The 23,978-nt window shown below is 34.6% G+C and overlaps 1 protein-coding gene across 3 annotated transcripts in view; it reads left to right on the forward strand.

The window, feature by feature from the left end:
• Window positions 1-20,260, forward strand: part of LOC145681135 (PRKC apoptosis WT1 regulator protein-like) — a 49,446-nt gene extending 29,186 nt beyond the window's left edge. For 2 of the 3 annotated variants that reach the window (XM_081752566.1, XM_081752567.1), the window contains exons 7-8: window positions 337-511; window positions 7,311-20,260. In XM_081752566.1, the coding sequence (XP_081608692.1) occupies window positions 337-511; window positions 7,311-7,505 (370 nt within the window). In that variant the 3' untranslated portion in view covers window positions 7,506-20,260. The remainder of the gene's footprint in view (window positions 1-336; window positions 512-7,310) is intronic. The other variant, XM_081752568.1, reaches the window with a different exon arrangement.
• The last annotated feature ends 3,718 nt before the right edge of the window (window positions 20,261-23,978 follow it).

A 23,978-nucleotide genomic window follows, 5' to 3' on the forward strand; every position in this document is an offset into this window, starting at 1 on the left:
GTTGATGAGTTAAAATAGTTGTTTCTAAGTAGGGAAATATACTCACAGTTGTGCAGGAAGAAAAATTAGGTTTTTCGATTCACCGTTATTTATTTATTTATTTATTTTTTTTTTTTAATTGTGAATTTTATGGTCAAGATATTATACATATTTCATATTTACCTCACAACTGATTCTAGTTGGCGGTGGTAGTCATGCGACAGTTCTCTGTTACGATGCAGTATGAACCATCGGACTTTGTTCATGGCACACATTTATAGTGGAGTATAGGATGCCTGTCACACCCAAATACGTTGTTGGTATGGCAGCAACGATATCATGTTTATGTTAACTTAGCTTTACTTGCAGCCCCTCTGATCTCGAAGCGGATGATGAAGACAACCAAGAGTTTGACAGTTTAAACCAATCAGACTCCACTGTGAGTAGCTTAGTCCACCAATCAGAGGCCATGTGTCGAGGGCGTGCTCCCAATGGAAGGCCTGGAACGCCAACTGGAGAAAACCTTGATGAGGTAATGTCAGCTTCTTGGTTCATAATTTTGTTGAATATATATATAAAATAGTTGGATACCAAATAGTGAAAACTGAGTGATAGGGCATAATAATTTGGTTTTAAAAAGTTCCACTCAGTAGGTTTTTCTGTGACTAGGTTTTAGGAGGACCTTCAACCTCCGATGCAACCACTGCCACTCTACACATAACACACACAGAGTATAATCCTGAAAGTATCTAGTACAATTTAACGACAAAAGTAGGAAATATGGCTACAGTGCCTACTGAAACGAATTATTGCTGGGTAATTCAGCAGAAAGTAGAAAAGTTTATTAAGGAGAGTGGGGGAAGAAGCTACCATGACTTAATTCACTTGGGGAAAATCCACTTAGTTATTAGTGCATGCTTTGCTTTTATTATTATTATTATTATTATTATTATTTTGTTTTTATTTTTATTATTCATCGACTTGACATTGGTTGTTCAGTAATTTAAACAGTGCTTTGTGAAGAAAAAAAAAGTTGGGATTCTCCCTTCCTTTCCTGTTTATGTAATACTCATTGTGTGTCATTTTCTATCCACTTTTCGTCTGCCATCTAAGAATACTGTAATATCACATCTGTCTAACAAAAGATGATCACGGTGTTTGGTTCTGATCCTACCATCATCTTCCGTCCTTCAGAGAAGAACAGCATCGCAATGATCAGAAATTACTCAAACCAATTATAGCTACTGTCCTCATGAGCTGTTTCAAACAACCATTTTACACTTTAGATCTATTTAACTATGCACGACTGTCTGAATTCATCAGCACTGGGAAGATGCTTTCCGAAAAGTAACATTCGACTATGGCATACAGCATACTGCACCTAGACTCCTTAGTTTCAGTCAAGCAGCAAAACTTTGCAATCGTAAACATGTACGCTATCAGGAGTTTAGGAAAGGTAATGAAGAAGGAACACCGGAATTGATTGAAGGTTAGCAGGACAAATCATGAGTGAACAGATTTCTCATGTCGAAAGAATAGTTCTTTTTGTACTTCAGTTAAAGCAGGCAGCCAGTTATACAGTTAAACCTGTCATCGAAAAAGGAGCTGACGATATAGTTGTTTATAAGCAAACTATTATCAGCAAACAAACTTGTGTTCTTTGAGTATAGATTCAGTCGAGACTTCTAGTAAACGAGAAAGTACAACCTGTGGATATCGTACAGCGTTTGACGATATTGAACCATGGGGCTTTCAGCGTAGAGCACGAATAAGAACCCCTTGCTGTACTCATATGGCATTTGTAGTACTGGAGCTGCAATCAATATTCCAGTCAAGGTGTACCAGGAGGATCTTGATTGGCGGAATAAATATTAAATGAGAAAATGCCAGAGGAAGTAAACATAAATTAGAAAGCAGATAATGTACGATAAGCAGGGTTCCCACGCCCCTGGAAAATCCTGGAAATTGAAATTACCCTGGAATGTCCTGGAATATCCTTGAATTTCTTTGCAGTCCTGGAAAAATCCTGGAAAAGTGGAAGCTTTTCAATTTCTTAACTAGTTGCAATTACATGCAATGGAATGCGAACGAAAGCAGTCCTGAGAAATAAAAATTGGGAGACCTAGGACATTTCCTTCTCAGTGCCGCATTCTAAGGCGACTGAGTAAACGGAAACGCACAGTATACACCATGTTTGGTGTAATACATTTTCGCTCTGTGGAGAGATGTGTTCATTAGAGATTCCTGTGCTTAGTATATTGATTTAAAAACATTACTGTTTTGTTTCTCGTATCATGTTTTTGACCTTTTTGTGTAGTCAAAGTAACAACTAATCAACGTCACATCTTAATCTGCAATGACATTGTATAAAAGCGAGAGTGCATTAGACTAAACATTGTGTATACTATGCGTTTACGGTTCCTCAACCGCTCGTGTAAACTATTCAAAGGCGTGCTATCGCCTTCAGAGCAATATCCATTACGAAGGAAGGAAGGAAAGAGAAGTGTCCAGTTAGTTCACTGGCGATCTTCGTTTGATAGATTGTGCTCTGTTCATGTGGTTGAATAATAGCGATACTTTTTTTGTTATTTTACTTAACGATTAGACAAAAAAAAAAAAAAAAAAAGCCTAAAGGTAAAAATGAAATCTTTCAGTTTTACGTCCCACGGTTATGCCGGTTAGGCTAAAGGAGACGGTGATGATGAGAGATGAGTGAAATGGTGGAATGAAGAAAGTGGGAGGAAACGGGAGAACCCCGAGAAAACCCACGAGCACGGTGTTTGTCCACCACAAAGTTCACTTGGCGGGGGCTGGGATCGAACCCGGGACCCCAAGTACCAGAGGTGAACGCTCTACCACAGCCACCGCGTCCCCCGGCCTAAAGGTAAATCCACGTTCAGTGAAACTTGGCTGAAGAAAAAAGAATATAAAGAGTGGCTGACTGTGGGTCCGGACAAGTACAGTGCAAAATATGTGCTTTGCTCAAAAGTGTTCGATGTTTGCAACATGGGTGAGGCTGCCATTCGAAGTCATGCAGCGGGAAAGAAACATTTGGCTTTGACAAACAACCGAAACAGCACAGTGCAGAATTTTTTTCAGCCGAAAACTACTGTAGATAATGAACGGAAAGAAGTTAGTAAAGCCAATTTGCTATCCACCAATGGATCACCAACCATTCAGGTGACACGCAACGATTGTTTGCGAGCTTAAGTACTTTGGACAATGAAAGTCGTGACATCGCATTACTCGTACAATTCTTGTCAAAACATTTCGAGTCTTTTTACCTCTGTGTTCCCCGCCAATGATGTGGCGAAACAGTTTTCATGTGGCGAAACTAAGTGTTCATATTTAAGTGTGTTTGGTTTGGCGCCATATTTCAAAAATTCCTTCAAGATTACGTGTCTGCGCAGCCAAGTTACGTTCTGCTTTTTGATGAAACTTTGAGCTCAATGACAGCTATGAAACGGATAGATATCCACGTTCGCATTTGGGATATTAACAACAGGGTAAGTAGATGTTACTGAAAATTTTAGTGTTAAGTTTTAAATACAAGAACCAATTTGTTATTAAATACTCGCATCATTCTAAGTGCATTGGAAGTGTCATCGTTTGTTGCAGGAACAGTTACTACAGACTTCAGGAGTGCGTTTGTTAGATGTGGGAAGCTGTGAGCTCCACATTGTACATAATTCTGTAAAAGAAGGAATGAACAAAACAGTTTGGCATTTGTTGGAACTTTTCAGTAGTTTGCAGTTGTTTTCAAGATTCCCCTGCTAGAAGGGAGGATTACATGAAAATGACTGGCTCACATGTGATCCCACTGAAACACTGTGGGCACCATTGGGTGGAAAATTTGCCCGTTGCCGAGAGAGTACTACAGATGCAGGAAGAGTTAAAACTATTTATTGATGAATGCAGCAAAACGTCAAATACCCCGAACTCAGTTTCTTTTAAAACCATCAAGTCCTACTTTCAGTATCCACTGACAACAGCAAAGCTCCATTTTTTCATATCAGTCACAAAGAACATTGGCAATTTCTTGACAGTGTATCAGGTGGACAAGCCAATGATCTTTTCTTCTGTGATGATCTTTATAATTTAGTGCGAAATATAATAAGAAGTTTTATTCTGAATAATAAAGTTGAAAGCATTGGTAATATTCCACAGCTACTGAAATTATTAAATAGACATACAAGATTCTGCAAATTACGCTCATCCAAAAAACATGCCAGAATTCAAGATTCAATGCAGGTCTTTTCTTGTCTGCATTGCAAAAAAGATATTGGAAAAGTCGCCTATCAAATACCCACTAGCACGTGCCATACAATATTTGAATCCCAAATTAATGGGAATTGATAAACCGAGATGTCAGAAAATGATGACGAGCTTATTAAAGACATTGGCAGACTTAAATAGAATAGAGGGCGGAATGTCTTCTTGCAATGATATGCTGAAGGAGTACAGAGATTTTCTTGATGCTGTTTTCCTTCCAAACAACGGTGTATATAAGGAATTCGATCATATTTCAGGCAAAGAAAGTGTTGATGCTTTCCTGTATAGAAAAGTTGGTTCGTCAGGAAAATACAATAAGTTGTGGTTGCAGATGATGAAGCCAGTTCTTCTCTTATCACATGGGCAAGCCACAGTTGAAAGAGGATTTTCTGTTAATAAGGAAATTGAAATCGAAAATCTTCAGCAGAAGTCATTCCAAGCGCAAAGAATAATATGTGACCACGTCAGTTATGTTGGTGGTGTAACAAAAGTAGATATTTCGAAGGAACTCTTAGCTTCTGCATCAAGTGTTCGTAGTAAGTACCAGTTATTCATAGAAAAACAGAAGAAGGAGAAGGCAAAGAAAGAGTCACCACAAAAAAGAAAAAAAAAGTTGCTGATGCTGTTCAAGAGCTGAAGAACAAAAGGATTCGGTTACAAGATGACAGATGAACTACAGAAATCTGGTGACAAATACGCCAAAAAAGCGGAACAGTGCGGCAGTTTGACTTTCATTGCAAAATCAAACAGCATGGGAAGATCTGCAAAACAAAAAGAAGAAGAAGTGAAAAGTGTGGTGAAGGAGCTAAGTGAAAAGGAGATGATGTTAAAACTCAGTTAATCTGCCATAGCGGTATGTTGGTCTAAAGATTAACAGTAAAGTAATGATATTCTCCTGAACTGCATATTATAACTTCAGAATAGGTATATTTTGTCAGAAATACCTTGGAATTTTTATGTGATATCCCTGGAAAATTTGCCTGAGTATCCTGGAAAACCCCTGGAAAATCCTGAAATTTATTTTTGCCAGTTGCGTGGGAACCCTGGATAAGATTAATCTCCAGTTAGTATCAGTATCTGATACATTACACTCATTCATTTGGGAAAATATGTTCTTACTTTAGTTGTGAGAAACTGAAAGAAACATACTACTTTGTTTGTTACAGTGTCAAATAGAATTTTTAAAAAATGTTTCATCCTCTAGGCCCAGGTGTAAAAATAAAATTTAACTTTTTTTTTTTTTTTTTTAAATACACAATCTGTGTTTGTGTGTGTCACAATCATAGATTAGATAAAGCTAGATTTAATCTGCTGATATCTGCTGGTATTTGGGAAGATCCGTTGAAAGTGACGTTTACTTATGTATACTTTCCGTTCATTTAATTTTTCTTAAAAAAGAAAAATCAGCTAAAAATACAGTATACGATCGATGAAACCTATCTGATCGTGACAAGAATTGACGTTGTTGTATATCTTGATGACCTTAATACTCATATTAAATATTACGGTCTGGTTGTTTTGGGCTCTGGTATTAGAACAACTTCAAATGTGGAATCGGAGTTTGCAAATTAGGAAACTAGGGTTTCTGCACGTTCTCTCCATACCCACAATGCCCAAGGAACTCGTCGGTCACCGGAGATATCCCCCCTCCCCCCCCTTACACAAGTAAGCAATCCGTGCTTCTGGGACGGTTCTCGTCACTTCTTGTGATGATCCTACTGAATAATGGGCTGGTTTCATGAGTAATGTGCGGCATAAAATTACGCAGTAATCACGAGATGAAAACAGACCCAAAGATTTCCACAGGAAGTCTCTCCAGTTGTGCACGATGACCGGAGAAGTGACTAGACTGTCGGTACCGTCGATCGGTATTTCTTCTCCTGTTCGAACACACCTCACTTTGTGACATTGAAACCAACGTATTCGTGACCTACAGAGTCTACTGGTTTTCTACATACCCATATCGAACCTGGTACTCACCGGTCAAGAAAGTAGGGAGTCAACAATTTATTGGGTGGAGATGCCCTGTGGAGTTGTGAGTGAGGGAAATCAGGAAATTTCACTAAATATGGTCGATGAAACGTAGATCTTGTTAGTCGGACTCTTAGTATGTCACTAATCATACATCAGAACAACTCTGCGTAAGGCCCCCAGTGTTTTGTGAAGATGGTCCACCAAAATGTATCTCCAGGTGGAAAATGGTGGACTCTTCCACATACGAAAATTGCGTATGTTGATTAATCTTTTGTTGTACTCAAAGTGTAACTGTAATGAATGAAGGATGAGTTTTTCTAGCTTGCGTTAAACCTGTTTGTTTTGTTTTGCATTGTTATTTATTTATTTATTTCTATATTTGAGTTTTGTTGGCTTTACTTGTCAAAATAATTTTACCTAACTTTAGATGTACACTCATGTCCAAAATGATTGTCGCATATCTATAACTGTCTTCTTCTAAGAACATAATTTGATAATGATTTTGCAGGACACTTGATAATTTGATAATATTGAAATTATGTGTACAAACGGGAAAAGTATATTTGTGGTAAATTTCATAGGAAAAGAATTTATAAATACGAAAATTAGAATGAGTAAAACAAAATGTTGCTAAATGGACAAAAAAGTTTTATTTTCGTTTTATTGTTCTTATTTACTGTTCTTTTGACATGAAATTTCCCACATACATGTCTTTGCCGATTATACACATACTAACATTATAAGAAATACCGGGCCAATTCGTTATCAAATTATATTCCTGCAACAACATATTTATAAACATGCGACAATAATTTTGGTCATGAGTGTACATGCCACTATAAAATGTTAGTGAAGTGGTGAAATATTCCGCAGAAGGGAGATTTCTGTTACTTAAAATACCTCTGGAATAGTGATGTATGTAATTGAAAACCATCCAAATCGAATTCCATCTATCTTACATTTATCTTTCGCTAAAGGTAATTCGAAAATTTCAAAGTAAGTCTATTTTCTTTGAAACAGTGGTAGAGATTTTTAAAGTTTCAGTTTAATCCTGTCTCTATATAGAATCTGTATTTTATTTCTAGTTACTAGAGCGAGCACAGGAAGAAAATCGTCGACTCCTGTCCCTACTTGAGGAGAGGGACCACAAGATCATTGCTTTGGAAAATAAGATCTCTCAACTTCAGAGGGATATGATGCTGGCTGGCTCTGAACGAGAGAAATTGAAGGAAGATAATGCAGCTCTTATCAGGGCCATGGCATCGTTGGCGACTAAATGATTACCACTGTTCACAGTGTACTAATTTGGTTTTGCTTTCCAAAAAGAAACGTACAGCAAAATATGACCAATAGAAGCAGATGAAACGAAGCTGTCTTTGTAAATGTATAGTACTGTTATAACACTTGTAATAAGCTTAATATTGTGTTTATTTTGGGAACAAAGGTGCTGTGAAAATGTGGTATACATGATCCATTCATGCACACGCACACGCATACAAATTCAATTGTATGTATGTGGTTGTGATTTACTATTATCGATGTATACTGTATTAATGTGATTTTTGTTTCGTAGCTGCAGCAGATGCATGTTTTGTGTTGTGAGCCAATTAGAATTTTAACACAAGAAAGAAAAAAATAGGATAACGTGCATGATTTTTTTTCAAACAAGCAGCCACTCATTTTGCTCAATGAATTCCAAAGTACTTAATTGGTCATCATTATAGTCTTGTATTTTGAGTCTGATATTATGCGGTGAAAGTGGCAGTTTGCTCTGAGGCAAATAATATAATGCACTAAATAATTGCTTACGCCGAAAGCGCTGTAATTTGTGTATGTCGTTTAGAACTAGTCACGTCACCAGTAAGAACGTTACTAGTTTTAGTTCTAGTAACATTTAACTTCAGATAGATGTGGAATATTATTTTAAATCAGTTTATGTAGTTTAGCTTATTTTTCTTCAACAGTAAATATTATTATAATTGACCTGTGCTAATTGTAAATTTCAAAGCTTATGTTCAAATACTAGAAAATTTTATATAAGCTTCCCATATGTGGATATAACCATCAGTTTACTTCTAGACATGAATTGCAGCTCGAGTCCCCGAGATTTAACATGATCCACTTCCTAACAGAGCTAGTCTGTTACGTAATTTGTGTTACGTATAATACGTTCGTGGTAGCTGATCCAATTTAAAAAAAAATATTGGTATTGCTTAGGTGACGTCCGTTGAAGCCAGCCAATCAGATTAGACTTCAGTCGTATGGTGAGATATTTTAATGCTTAGTTACTTAAGCATATGCAGATGATCAACGTGTGAACGTTGGTGTGCTGTAGTTGATGAGAACATTTATCGCTTGTACCTTCCTGTACAACAGTAATGTAAAAATAGAGCGTAGCGGACAGCTCTGTCTTTGGCGCTGTAAATGTTTCAAGAATGGATCAAGTTGTCTCAAGAGCTCATTGCAATTAGTGGTTAATGAATCACGTGAGCATATTCACTTAGTTTTTGATTTGTATTCTTTCTTTCATAATAGAGAATAATTTGCGAAAATTCAGAACAGTGGAAAAATTTGCTTGAATATTTTTAGATACGGATTAAGTTTATGTAAAGAATTAATACTTAAAAACTTCAGTCGTAAATTTTCGTTCAAGCTATTTCATGGAAAATAGTAAGGTATAAGCTACGTACCAAGTTGTATCAGAAAGTCAGGAGCGAGTGAATAGAAGCATGTTTTGTAGTGTCCGCAGAGCCAGAAGTGTGTTGGAAATGTTAAACTTAATGTTAATACCTATAAAAGAACATTCGTTCTCTACTTTGAAGCATAGTATCATTACCAGTGATGAAATAAACAATATTGAGTGGAATGCTGGAATGTGTCTGTAACAAACATACGTTCGGAATCACCTTCGGAGTAGCCACTTTTGCATCTTTGCACTGGTTTAACCCCTTCGGTTTCAGGCAAGAGGCTTTTAACTGCTTTTCCTGAGAACTTCCTTTTAATTTCTTTATCACATTATGCTAGATATCAGCGACGTTAGAAAACCTGTGTCCTTCTGATGTAATCTTTAATTTTGGAATCAGGAAGATAGGTCGGGTGAATAAGCAGGATATATATACTTTATGTATGTCCAGGATGACTACAATGAACAAATTCTGGCGCTCAATAACTCCTTTTTACACAAATTTTTCTGCTTTCATGTTCTCAATATTCAATAAATAACTCTATCCGCGTAAGTTGTATGAATACATTAATTAAAATATGGAAATATGAACGTTTGCACTTCCCAGACAAATCGCCGGAAGAGTGACACTTCGTGGCCGTTCGGGGTGTTCATTTATTAGATATCGTACTTTCGTTATTTGAATAAGTAATTACGCGGATTAAAAAACGTGAATTTAGAGATGTAGTCCTTAATTTTATTTAATATCTGATAGTGAGATGCTTAAAAATAGAAAATGTTTTACTGTGTAATGAAGTGTGGTTAGTGCATAAAAGGAAATCAGTTCATACTTAAACATTGAAGAATATCTTTTTCAAGCTCAAACGTTCTTAAAGTGAAGTATAATTTATGTATTCTTAATTAGAAGCACCTTACAGATAATATTGTATTGTTATCCCAATAAGAAGCCATATATAATAGCTATAATTTCGTCGGCTCAGCTGGGTAAGTCATCAATATCGGATTATATTATTTTTTAATGCAAAACATAAGGAACTGCATGCATAGGAAAAGATAACTGCATGTAGAGACATGTATGTAGAGTCGACGTACTTGGAAAGAATGCCAAGTACAGTGACACCCATTTTATCAGGATTATCTAAATATTTATTTATTACAAACTTACAGATACACATTAGAGTAATTTTGGGACGAACTGCAATTTTAAAGGAAGCTGATTAGCGGCTATATTTTGAGGCAAAGAGTTCAGACAGTCTATCGAAGTCATGAGAAAATCTTAATTTATGATGATTACACACACACACACACACACAAATGTTCGGTTTTTAGAAAGACTTTTTTTTTTTTTTTTCGAACACGGTTTGGTTTTCTATCAAAAACTCGTTACTTCTTCGTTAACCTGTTTGGAAATGAGTGGTCGAAAAACAAGAACAAGATCTGATACCGGCTTTGGCGAATATCACACTGGGTTCAGCAAGAATCCGAACTTCCGGAAGACTAAACCCGAAACCGGTTTCAGAGAAAGCCGAAATTTCGTTTTTTTCTAGAAACTGGTTTCCGGTTTTCATAAAAATACAGTTCTATTCATCCTAATCTTAATCCCTAACTGAAAGGCAGATACTTTAAAAGTTTCATAATAATAATAATAATAATAATAATAATAATAATAATAATAATAATAATAATAATAATAATAATAATAATAATAATAATAATAATAGTAACAGGAGTCGAGTTTTAAGATGAACGTAGGCATATGATCCACGAAGCAGCTCGAGATGGTCTTCTAAGACAGTTTCCCCGTAGATGGCTGTAGCATAAATTGAAGCCAAAATACAGAAAGGATAAAACATTATAACGGACAAATAAGGTGAATACGATTTCCATTTTATTATAAATAAATATGAGTGTGTACAGTGGTATAAGAAAATGTTATTTTACTATAAACTTACTTCAGCGGTTAGGATTTAAAACTGAAAACAATCAAGTCTGTACCTTAAAATTTTCGCGTTCGCGACATTAATGATTCTCCGTGCAAAGCAAGTATAACGTTTTCAAAGCAAAGAATACCACAAAGCTATAACGGAAACTATGAGTGAGATTTTTTATATAAAATGTAATATCTTTCTGTTTATATTATTATTATTATTATTATTATTATTATTATTATTATTATTATTATTATTATTATTATTATTATTATTACTTAATATTTTCCTTTCTCCCTTATTCTCATGTTAGTCTTTTTTTTATTTTACGCTTTCACCTTAAAATACTCTTCTGCTACCGATGAAGTCTTCAGCTAAGCCAACTAAATATTATAACCATTATATAAGGTTTCTGTTGAGAGTTATTAAGGTACGTAATTACATTTGTAATTTGTAAATTCTTATTTAAGTTGTCGAATTTAATAAAATTATTATAATACTTCGTTGTGTTCGTTGGTATTTGTAATGGCATGAGTACGTGATAAGGTTTGAAAATCTAAAATAGACTAATCTTGGAATTTACTTTTTGTTAATAGATATAGGTATTGTAGCACTGATTCAATAAAAAATTCATTATTTACTAGGAAGCACGTCTATAATTAAGTGTGGGTTTTATAGGTGTCTGGAACGTCTTTGTCCCCCAAATTTGACTATAAATATGCAGTAATAAGTTACAAATGGATTTGTTTAACATCGTTATCGTGTAACAGATTTATAGAAATGTCTTACAGTTTTTCAGCGTATTGTACAATCATGTTTGTTTTTAACAAGATTCATTATTGTTTGGAGTATAACATCGTTTTTCAACACTGAGAGACTATAACGAGGCATGGGCCGAGAATTTAACGAGATGCAAAGCGTATACATTCCTACTGGAGATGTTTAATTCTCGTTGCTACATAATTATTTGTCATTTCAATAGTAGATATATATTAAAATTATGATACTTAGTGATGCAAATTTACGAAGTAAGAAATGTGGTACTTGAATTGTTCTCTCAGTGGCATTTCTGCTTGAGTTTGTTTTTCAGATATATTTCTTTTTCTTTTCTTAATTGGTCATATCCGTACTGAAAATTAAATCAAAGAATGAATGTTTATAGGACAAAGTGGTACGAATTAGCAGTGCCCAAAACAATATACCAGCAAAATTTAAGTTTTAAGGTGATCTGGTACCCTTAGTAGCCTTGAAAGCTAACCCATTTAGAAAGCATAGCAAAGTTTTTGACTCGATGAAATTTGTTCTTTTTTTTTAATTAATTAATTAATTAATTAATAATTCATAATCTGAAGTTTCACAATGACTTACAGATTGAGAATTTTGAGTGCTTGTAATTGTATATTTACTTCATTTAATTTCACAGTTTTAAAACAGCTTTCTTAAGGAGCAACTTCCTTGTATGTAGAAAGTGTTCTGAATTTTTCTGTAACTGGCATTAAGCCCAATGTCTGCATATGTATTTTCTATATTTCTGAAATAGTGTACAATATGAATATCACATTGAGGAAGTTTTATACTGTTCAACAACAAAAATTGAGTCGAATCTACAAAATTATATAAGTTCTGAATTTTCTGTCAATTTCAAATCAAGAATTTATATTTTATTTTACAGTATAAACTTGCATATTACTCAGAATCGCGTTTAAAAAGTATTTAATCAACATTCACACTTATTTTCATAATTATGTAAAGAAATATATAGGCGAAATGTGTACGTAATTTGTGTACATTTTTTATGTTTTTATTTTTAGTACTCTTAATAATTTTACAATATCGAAAGTTTTGCAAATAGTGAACATACATTGTGTTTACTAACTAGGGGGAACAGGACCGACGACATCGTATAAAACAACGCTATCAAATACTATATAAGCGTTTTCCAGTGTATTTGTTTATAATAATGATTTTTTAATAACAATTCAGTTTTTCAAAATAATTATATTCACAGCACCATCCTGTTAATTTCATACTGTCTTAATTGTTATAAATTACAGTGAATTACAATCTGTTTCATACACTCGATAAGTAATTATAATTATTTTCGATTCCTTACTTCTAGAAAAAAATCCCAAAGAGTAACATTCGTGGGCCCTAGCTTTCAGTAAAAAAAAAAATTCCAGATATTGTCATGGCTTCATTAAAGGATGTACAGTTTGTAAATGTAAATTGGATAGTAAACATGCTGTAACTGTTTTTTGAAGAAGTGAATTTTGTTAAATATGAATAAAGAATGCAGTAACTTACTATTATTGAAGAAAGTTTTAAGACTTATCTATACGTGCCATTATTATGTATACAGTATCAGATAAAAACTTATACTTAAAGGACATTGAAATGTATGAGGCGGACGAGAAATATGTTTGTGAGTGTATTATGAATATATGAATATATTGTTTTGAATTTAGTGTATATGTGTGGCACAGATCGAAAAGATATATTTTTATGGAAGTTATGGCTTTAAATGCTGTTCGAATTTTTGGCCTATTGATCTGGATTAAAATATGTACATATTTATATATTACTTAAAATAGGATAAAGTTATGTTAAAAATATCTGCAACGAGATCTCTAAATTACGTAAGATATTATTTAAAAATTAAATTAATATGGGTACGCTCAGTGATGGAGTTCCAGGACGTAACCATCTTTAGAATTTATTTTTCTGTTTAAAAAAAAAAATATTTGAGGCTGTGGATTTTTTGTCACTTTAGGGGTATGTACTTTTCAGATTTCGAAATGATTTTGTCATTTTAATATTAAACTAAATGTGCAGCTTTGCCATGGTGCACTGAATCAATGAATTACGAAAGATAATTGTGTGAGAATGGTGATTTTGTAACATGCACAGTAATTGATTTTGTTGTTAAAAACGAAACATTGCATCAATAGTTTGACTAGTAAATTGGCTTTTGTATGTAAACCGATGAGATTAAGATTGTGAAAGGAACATTTGACTGGAACCATTGTATATGGAATGTTTATTTTATTTATTAAACTGTTAAGATTGATTGGATTTATACACTATGTGAAATGGAAGGATTGCTTTCGGTCATAAGTACCGTCGAAGTGCTTGATATGGATTTATTGAAGGACTGTTTAGGGCTTTCATATATCATGTAGAGCTAAGAAAAGTATGTATCCACTTTTCGTATTGATTTTAAAGAGTTAAGTGGATTTGCACTTTTCAAGGCAACTCTACATATCAATTGTATTTTTTTGTTATTACATGTGTCATTTCTAAGGCATATGTTATTTTTGCTTTGACTTAGTAGTGTTCTTTGTTTAGCTAACTAGCTTTATTTATTTATTGTTCATTATTCAATTATTTTGAGTAACCATTATTAAGTAATTTTTAAGTGGTAACGGGAAATATCTTTGTGTAGATTACGTGTTGAATTTAATCCTTAAGACTAAGTATGTATTCACAATTTGCGTGTATTTGACTCTTCTTACAATATGGTAATTGTCTATGTTGTTTTTAGAGGTTAGTATGGAATACAGATAGTTTAATGAGTTATGATACAGAATACAGATAAACAGTAACTGTTTGGACAGTGATATGCAGGCTTTAGCTATTTTTAGAATTGTCGGATAGATAACACTAGTGTTGTAACAGCAACTACAGGATAGCTACTACTAGGGTCTCATTACACATCGATTTGCGTCATTACAATTCAAGATTTGCGTAAATCGGTATCATACATTGACTTTGTGAATATGTGTTGACATTAGTGACGAACGTTTTGCGTGTCGCGCGTTCATACACAGATTGTTGTTACCAACCAGTAGCTCCGCAGTGTTTTTTCTTTTTTCACTCACAGACGAACTACCAAAAATTCTTAATGAATATTTCACTGGGGTCCCATTACACATTGATTTGCGTCACTGCAAGGCAAAATTTGCGTAAATTGGTACCACATGTTGAGTTTGTGAATATGACGTTAGTAACTCACCTTTTGCATATTGCGCATTCATACACAAATCGTTGTTTCCAATCAATAGTTCCTCGTTTTTTTTTTCTTCCATAGACGAACTGCCAAAAATTCTTAATGAATATTTGACGTTACTTTGCAATCGCAAATTTTGCGGAGGCTGATACGTAATGAGGTATGTTTACCATATTCTGAAATGCTACAATACTGACACACTTCCACATGGTTAACTCGTAATATAAATATGAACTTCTGATATTAAAAAAAAAAAAGAATGCTAAATTTATTTTCAAGTTTGCTTTCAAAATATTATGAGAAATTTATTGAAATATATGAAAAAGTACCGGGAATCCAGTGTTTTTGAAAACCATAATTATGAAATTTGAAATTATATAACAGATTTTTCAAAATAGTATTTGAGAACTGTACAAATTTCCATTTCTTTTTCAAAAAACATTATGAAGAATTTGAAATGAAAGAAATTTTTGTGTCAGAAATAAAAAAGAAGTGAAGCAAGCATTAAAAAGCTGAAATAGTAAAAAGAAATTTACAAAAAGAAAATAAAGAAAGAAAATTATTGATTGATTGGTATTAGTATCAGTTTATCATAGTTTGTTACAATCCTATTTCATGGACCCAGAAATTTGATTTACGAAGAAATCACTGTAACGCGTTAGAAAAGAGAAAAGATAAGATTGATTGAACTCGAAGAAAGAAAGTGAACATATAAATGATATAAACACCCTAGAAGTGACAAAACTGGCGACAATACAATGATCTGAAAGAGTTGGACTTTGAGGAGTGAATAATGCTGCGAGAGGCTGGTAGATGTCAGGAGCAGTGTGACTAGCGCTCCATGTGACGGCAATCTATTTGTCATTGATGACAGATCATGGAAAGTGATAGTCACGGGCAGAGGTAGACTTTTTTTTTTTTTTTTTTTTTTTTTTTTTGTTTCCGGCTCATAATGATGAAACCAAGGTCCATCACCAGTTATTAATTGCACGAACAATCCTCCTAGACGGGGGCGTCATTTAGTGGGGGTAGGGAGGGACAATTGCCCCCCCCCCTTGAGTTTGAGATTTATATAGATTTTATCAATAGGATAGTAGTAAGTCAGTGAAAAACGCGAAATTTTACTTATACCAAGGGGTTTTCACCCCCCCCCCCAAGCAAAATCTGAAATGACGCTCCTGCTCCTAGATCAGCTCTGGTTTGTTTTTGTTCCGTTGTCATAAATCGTGGAATTCAATGAGCAGAGATTTTTGACAATTTTAATATGAGTGATTTGGTGCAACGTGGCTATTTAGACTGGTTTCACAGTACAGCTTCTCGAATGTGATGCGTTTGTTTCGGCAATAAGCTCAGAACCACGTGCAATGTTTGCGTTAGTCCCGGAGGTTGACAGACGACTAGTACACTTTCTCTTTTCAGTTGTACCGTTCCCATGTTCAGATCTACTATCACAGTGGAACACTATAACCATACGTCGCTCGTTTTCTTCTAAATGTTTGCGGTTGTGATGCCTTTCTTCTAAAAAGAAACCAAGCAGTCCACCTCTTCCCGTCATAATCACCTTCCTTGATCAACCATTGACGACAAACACATTGTCTGTCATTTCACATTAGTGATACTACTCCTGACATCTACCGGCCTCCTGCATCACTACTCACTCTTCAAGGTCGATTCTTTCAGTGTTATATTGTCACCGGCTTGCCATGTCCAGAGTTCAAATCCCAGACTAGTCCAAATAGTCTGTAAACAATTCTTATTTTTTAATTTACTCAAAAATGGTTCACATATCATTTCGGGTTACTTTATTTTGTTTCCTTTACACTAATACTATCAGCACGACAATTCTAAGATTTGAACCTGTAATCTGGATTATGCTTATGAAAAATACATGTCAGCACACACAAGAATTGTGTTATTGACTTTAACTAAGGGCAGTTGGTTTGTAATAGCAATTAAGTTAAATGGATATGACGAAGTGCTGAAACGTATTAATTAATATAACTAAGCTTATGTTATTGATGATTTGATTTCCATATATTGGCACTGTTTTGACTGTTAACATGAAGAGTGTTCTGAACGAAATCATGTATATGTTTAGGATATCACTTGATAACTGGCAGCTATTGTTTATTACTTGTGTTGCGTTTATTGCGTGTTGTTCGAAATTCCGATTATTTAATGTCGAATGAGAGAACACGATACAGCAGACGGTAGTAAAAATGGCTTGTGATAATACATCTTCGTTATCTTTTAAAGCAACTAGTCTCATACTTATTATCTAACTTTTCAACTGATGTGGTTTTGCACAGATAATATATATATATATATATATATATATATATATATATCCTTCATATTTTGCGTATAGTGTAACAATTCTAACAATTTCACGTGCTCCAACAGTAATCTTATACTTCGTCTGTTTGCTATTATTCTCTATGCATTACTTTTAATGTTTTAATTTTTCAAGAAATATTTTTGCCTTCCCCCCCACCCCATCCTTTCCTATATCACTGATTTAAAAACAGGTACTTGTGACGCTAATATTTTAAAGCGTTATGAAAGCTTATCGTGACTTTTCCATGTACAACCTTATGAACGATACTTTTTACAGTATTAGTTTCGGTTTTACTAAAATAGATTATCAAACCATTGTGTTTCGTTAATCAGATTTGTATATGTTGTTTTCCATTAATACATTCCTTTATGTCGTACCTTGAAATGAAATGCAGTACAGGATATATCGCTTTTGGAAGTGAAATTTGGAATTTAAAATAAAAATGTGGTCGCATTTTATTCTTAAGAAGCCTAATCACTGCAAAATTAAAATACCGCTAATTTTACATTAATTATGTGATATCTTGGAATAGATAAAAGTTTATCGAAATGTGGAACACGAGCGCGCTAGGCAATATTTTTTTGCTTGAGGTACCTTTATCACGAGTCACTTAGTAGCTTTCCGTTTGCAGCCATTTAAAAACGCAAAAATAAATTCCAATTTTCTAAGAATTACTGTAAAATTCGCGGTATTTTAATTTCGCTGCGATGGGGCCTCTTAATAACGTTTAGTACTTGTTTCTGCAAATCCGTTCTTTGAAATCGTATTAAAATACATTTTCCTTGTTATTAGGATGTTGTTATAATTCAGGTACCCAAAAAGTCCGCTCAGGAGAATAATATCTGAAAATTTAATATCATTATTATTCATCTAGAACAGGTGGTCGCCAAACTTATGAAGGTTCTGAGCTACCGTACCATTTTTAAATCGTACTGTTAGCTATCAACGAAAAGAACTATCAGCTTTAAAAAAATCTTATATTTGTTTATTGCCTACAAACCTAGACAATCAAGGTTAGGCAACTGGAGTGTTAACGCGAGCTACTAGTAGCTCGCGATCGACACTTTGGCAACCGCTGAAGAATGATATTTTGGATTCTCATCAAGGCACAGTGCAGTAAAGTCCACTCACACTTGCCAGGCTTTGGTTTCTGGGAATGTCTAAAAATTCAATTTTCACGCCAGAATCGAGAATAAGTTTGTTCCCAAGAAAAAAAAAAAAAAAAAAGGCCGTTTCGTAGCTGAGTGGCTAATGCGCATGATCAAGGTGAGTAGGGTGGTTGGTGGTATTTACCTTGGATACACACCCAGGTAATAGTTGCTGTCTCAGAGATCCTGTCTTACATAGCCTCGGTGCTAATAACACACACTGTAGCCTTACATTCCAAATAATTACCTATCCATGTTGGTATGTCCTCAGTTTTATGAAAGTCACATATAGGTATATCTTAACAATATATTTCTGATGCGGGACTTATTGGACACCTTCTAGATACTTAAGATAATTAAAAGCAAATAAAGTATTTTATTAGACTGTGAGTAAGTTTTACGAAATGTGAAACTAATGAAGGAATCAGATTTTTTAAAAATGTAATTTGTTGGCATGAGTAAATCTTGAATTTTACTATTTTTCCATCTTTCAGTTGATTTTTTTTTTCTCAAAATAAATAAATAAAATAAAATCAATGAAAGGAGCAGTATAAATCGTACGCAACTTTGAGGAACTCACACAATCTTGATCAAATTTGGGGTGTAGGTAAACCGTGACCTCCCTAAGCACAGACACGAAATATTACACTGCTTCAAACCAAAGTTCTGAGGGTCTAAATGTGGGCTACAATGGCTAGTTCTAGATTTTTTTTTTTTTTTTTTTTAAATGGCGTATTCCGTTCTTAGCTGGTTGGCCGTTCGTACGTGATCCATGCCTAATTTGGCTAAGAAAAGCAATGGAAGGATGGCTTTTGGGCGTCAAACGTCATGTGTTTTTCATTTAATGAACCTTTTTCTTCTTTTCTAGTAGGAACTGAAAAACGATTCTTACTGCTTTTGCATGGATTTGCACGTAATACGTTTTATCATACCACTTAAGTTTTTGTGGTGTTTAAATGTATAATACAGTTGAAGTTACTAAACTTAGCAATTGCAAATATGCGAGAATCATGTATTTACTGCAAGGCGAGGGTTGTGATCCTATTTACACGATAGTTTTCTTAATATAAATATATATCATTCCCCTTTCCCCGAATCTTCTTATTAAATATATTTAGAGCAAATTTTAGATGGATATTTTGAATTGTATTAGGACATATATATTCTTATATTAACAAAAATAAATCTTATTGTTCACTTAGTAATATGCTGTAATGCAAGATAATCAGAATCTATATTTTGGTTGCAGTGGTTGAAAGGTTAAGAGTCCAGTGAGAGAGCGTGGTGTGTGTGATCAGTGTGTTGAAGATAATGTACATAGTGTGATTGAGTTTCGTCTTTGAGAGCACGGTTAAATACAGCATATTATTTATACTTATTTTGCTTTTCCTTATTGTAGATGGAGTGACTGCATTATAGAGTAAAACAATATATTATGTAGATATAAAAAGTAAAGGAATATATAAATTACATCATATCTACGTATTATATATATAAACACAATAAATATATATATATATATACTTATAAAATACTTATATGAGATGTTCAGATATGTAATTATATTGTACAGAAAATACCAACTTAGCATTATTCTACATTGACGCAGTAATAATTAAGTACACATGTCTAAAATCTTCCATTAAATTATACGACAAATGTCTTTATTTAATGAACAATCTGATCTTTATTATAATTTATCGATAAGTGGAAGTATTGTGTTAATTGTGTCAATTTTTAGGTTTAAGAATTGGACCAGCCAAATTATGTACTATTAATTACCTCCGTAATATGTTTCTATATGCAAAAATGTTGCTTTTTTCCGTAAATATGTAAAAGAAAAAAGAAATTACTGATATTTTTATGGTATTGTATATCCCTACATATGTGTACCTGGTTTTCAGGGATAAATTTTATGAAAAATCACTTCTATCACTGCGTATTATTTTATTCCTTACGTTTATAATCCTCTCTGTGCTAGAAAACGGAAGCAACAAGTATATACAAGGCAAATCCAGGAAGTAAGTTCCAAAAATGACTCAAGATAGTACACGAGTTGTCAGAGCGGGACGTGCTTGCGCAGGAGTGAAGGAAAAACACATACCCATAACATGGTGCGACTGCAGTTGTGTGGAGTCGGTAGTGAGAGAACTATGGTAGGGTAAACATGGTTGCGCGCATACAGTCTCCTGCCAAGTGCGAGGTACGCACAGTAATGGAGTTTTTCTATGCTAAGAAGCTGTAGGCGTCATAGACCCACTGGAAGTCGTGTGAGTGTATGAATCGGATGTCATAAATGAAGGTACGGTCGAAAGATGATGCAGACAATTCACATCAAACCGCAACAATATGCACTACGAACGTCTTAGTGCCCAGTCGTCCATGGTTACGCCTGAATTCGTGAAAACTGTATAGCAAGCAAATCCTCAAAACCGACATTTCACAATGTCTGAACTCTCATGTCAGTTTCCGCAAATCTCTCATTTCCTGCAGCATGAGATCGTCACCCAGCGAATGCAGTTTCGCAGGTTGTGTGCACATTGGATTCCAAAACACCGACAAGAAGCGGCTAGCATGCAGTTCGATCTTCCTCCTACATTACCACCAGCAAGGAGACAAGTTCCTCGATCGCGTCGTCGCCGGGAACGAGACATAAGTGTTTTACGTAAACTCACCATGCACAGAGTGTCACTAAAATTCTAAAATGAAATTTTGTGACTTTTTCGTGACCTTTCCTTTACCAAACCATAAAATGTCGTAACATTCTTAAGAGCGAATTTGGGTGCGAATTAGGTCGAATTTTCATGCATGCGATAGAATCGAGCTTTGCTTGCGATTTGGTAGCGTCTCAAGCTGACCATAGACATTTTTGGTGGTGAATTTTGACGTTTTATTAACAGAATTTTCCAGTCTGTACTTATGTTTGTGCAGATAAAAAATTCGTGACCCAAAAGCTAAATTTCGTGACTATTTCTTGACTTTCATGATCATTTTCGTGTCCGATAGACACCCTAATACAGCTCCAACCTCGACCCAGTGTTTCTTCCAGGCATGTTTTTGGGAGAATACTGCCCCTTTGGAACTCTGAGAGTGCGTCCCCGGAAGAGACAAATAGTACGTCTATAATATAATAATAAATAGAATAGCAGTTTGAAAATAATATGTGCCCCCCGGAACTTTTTTTTTTTTTTTCTGAAAGAAACGCTGCTCGCACCCGTGACTTCAACCCGACCCTCCCATCTGAAGCGGTTTTTGACTGAACAATATTCCGACACCGCAGCTGAGTTGCAGATTGTTGTGACATCATGATTCAAGTCATTGGCAACAGAATTCTTTGACAAGGCATACAAAAGTTGATGGTGCGTTACGGCAAATGCCTCAACAGGAATGGCGCATATTTTGAAAAGTAGGTTATGTTCAATAACTCCATAGTAATAAAATAATTCGCTTCCGATGTTCATCTTTCATTTTACAGTCCATCGGAACTTATTTGCTGGATGCGGCTCATATATTATTATTGTTATTATTGTTTTACTAGATAATTGAAAAGGACAGAACATACTTCGAGATAAACATTAATATTTATGTGGACCATAATCTCAGATACTGGTTCTTTCAATTATGCAGTCATAGCAAGACATGGATTTTATTGACATTTATAACCTCTTACTAAAAGGATATGCTTTTAAGTTCCTTTTTTTTTTTCTCGCGCGATTTTAGGCTGCTATTAAAGTTCTTAATCATTTATAAATATTTTAATCAATATTCCTGTTGTGTACATATATTGCTCCAGTTTTCTTCCATAACTTGCGAAATAACCAACACATGCAAAATAAATTCATGGGGAGTTGATCTTGGTCTGTGAGTTCACTGATGACTACATAAGATGTTGAAAGTGGCCGCTATTGACAAGCAGAAATGCTTGAACTCTACATTTTATGTTCGCACCAGCTGTTCGTCAGTCACAACAAATTTCGCGGAGAATACAAAATATTTCGTTGTTTGATGTGATACACCTAACTTCTCAACATGATCTACAAGAAGAAATAAGGCGACCGTGGTGTACATAGTCCTTTCATGATGCCACTATCTGGATTTAAAAAAAAAAAAAAAAAAGAAAGAAAAAAAAAGAAAAAGAAAAAGTTTTTCGTTTAGACCTATGCTCGCCGTGGAAGTACGATACATCACCCCATTTTCTTGTTTGTGACACTTTTATCGAGAAACTTCTGCAATATTTTCTCGAGTTTTAAGTGGGGGTACATCAAAATATAGGCTTGAATCCTAATAAGCTTTTATTAAACATTATATTTAATGGTTTTATTTACTAGCATTTTGTTGCTTAGCTGTTTTTCCTGTCATAAAACATTGTGAAGTTTGCCTTCAGGATTGAGTGCATCTCCGTTCTTTAGGCCCGTTATACGCTGTAGGGTAGATCCTAGAAAATCTCTTACGACTGTTCTTAGAGTCAAAATCTCAATGTGTATGGCATCGGATCGCATGTCATTTCTTATGTTCTGAACGATCTTACGAGATTTTTCTTTTTTAAGTGACATCGGGTGAGAGAAGGTGAAAACAAACAGTTGATGTGTTGCTAATTTATCTTCTGATTTTTATGCTTTTTTTTTTTTAAGGAGTGCAATTTAACAGTATAACCTGGTATCAATATCAGTAGGATGTGCAGTGTAATTAGCATATGATTTCATCAATTTTGTACTCAATCCTTAAAGAGAACTATCACATTATGTTGAAAAACGTCATTTGGCAGGCAGGAAAACTCTTCACGTGTATGGTACAAAAGGGTAGGATTTCCTATGAGATGTGTCGTAACGGTTTTCCGAAGATGAATCCCTAAGATATTTCCTAGGATTTATCCCATAGTGCCTTATTGGTAAAGAGCAATGCAAAGTTTGTCAAATTAGTGGTGCCATACGAAAATTTAATATTTAACAAAATGTCTTAAAATAACTGAAATTGCTACCGAAGTTTCGCGATCCATATACTTTTTTCTGCCATGTTCTTCAAAATAGATTTTTACTCTATTTAGCATAAAGGAACATTATGGTTACCGATTACCTTGTTTATCTCCGTTTTCGTTGCACATAATATAGAGGAAAAAAATGCGTAACTTAACTCTATTTACCAACAAAGATCGTATCCATTGCCTGTTTCCGCTTTTGTAAAATATCCAAGAAAATTGCTAGAATTCACAAGTAATTGGTCTCAATATGACGCAAATGGGGGGGGGGGGGGCGCGGTGGCTCTGTAGTAGAGCGTTCACCATTGGTGCTTGGGGTCCCTGGTTCGATCCCAGCTCGCGCAGTGTGGACTTTGTGGTGAACAAACACCGTGTTCGTGGGTTTTATCGGGGTTCTCCTGTTTCCTCCCACTTTGTTCATTCCACCATTTCATTCATTTCTCATCATCACCGTCTCCTTTAGCCTAACCGGCATAACCGTGGGACGTAAAAACTTAAAGATTTTATTTCATTTTTTTCAATATGACGCAAATTGGAAGGGGAAACAATGCGATGTAGTAACAATTATACATAAAGGATTATCAACTTAAAGCGGGATATAATTATATCGTAAGATACAATTGTTGATAAACGTTTGTATATTACGTACGTTAACTCAAATGATTACTACGGTCA

The sequence above is a fragment of the Thermobia domestica genome, chromosome 3 (genome assembly GCF_964235325.1).
Source record: "Thermobia domestica chromosome 3, izTheDome1.hap1.1, whole genome shotgun sequence".
NCBI classification, from domain to species: domain Eukaryota; kingdom Metazoa; phylum Arthropoda; class Insecta; order Zygentoma; family Lepismatidae; genus Thermobia; species Thermobia domestica.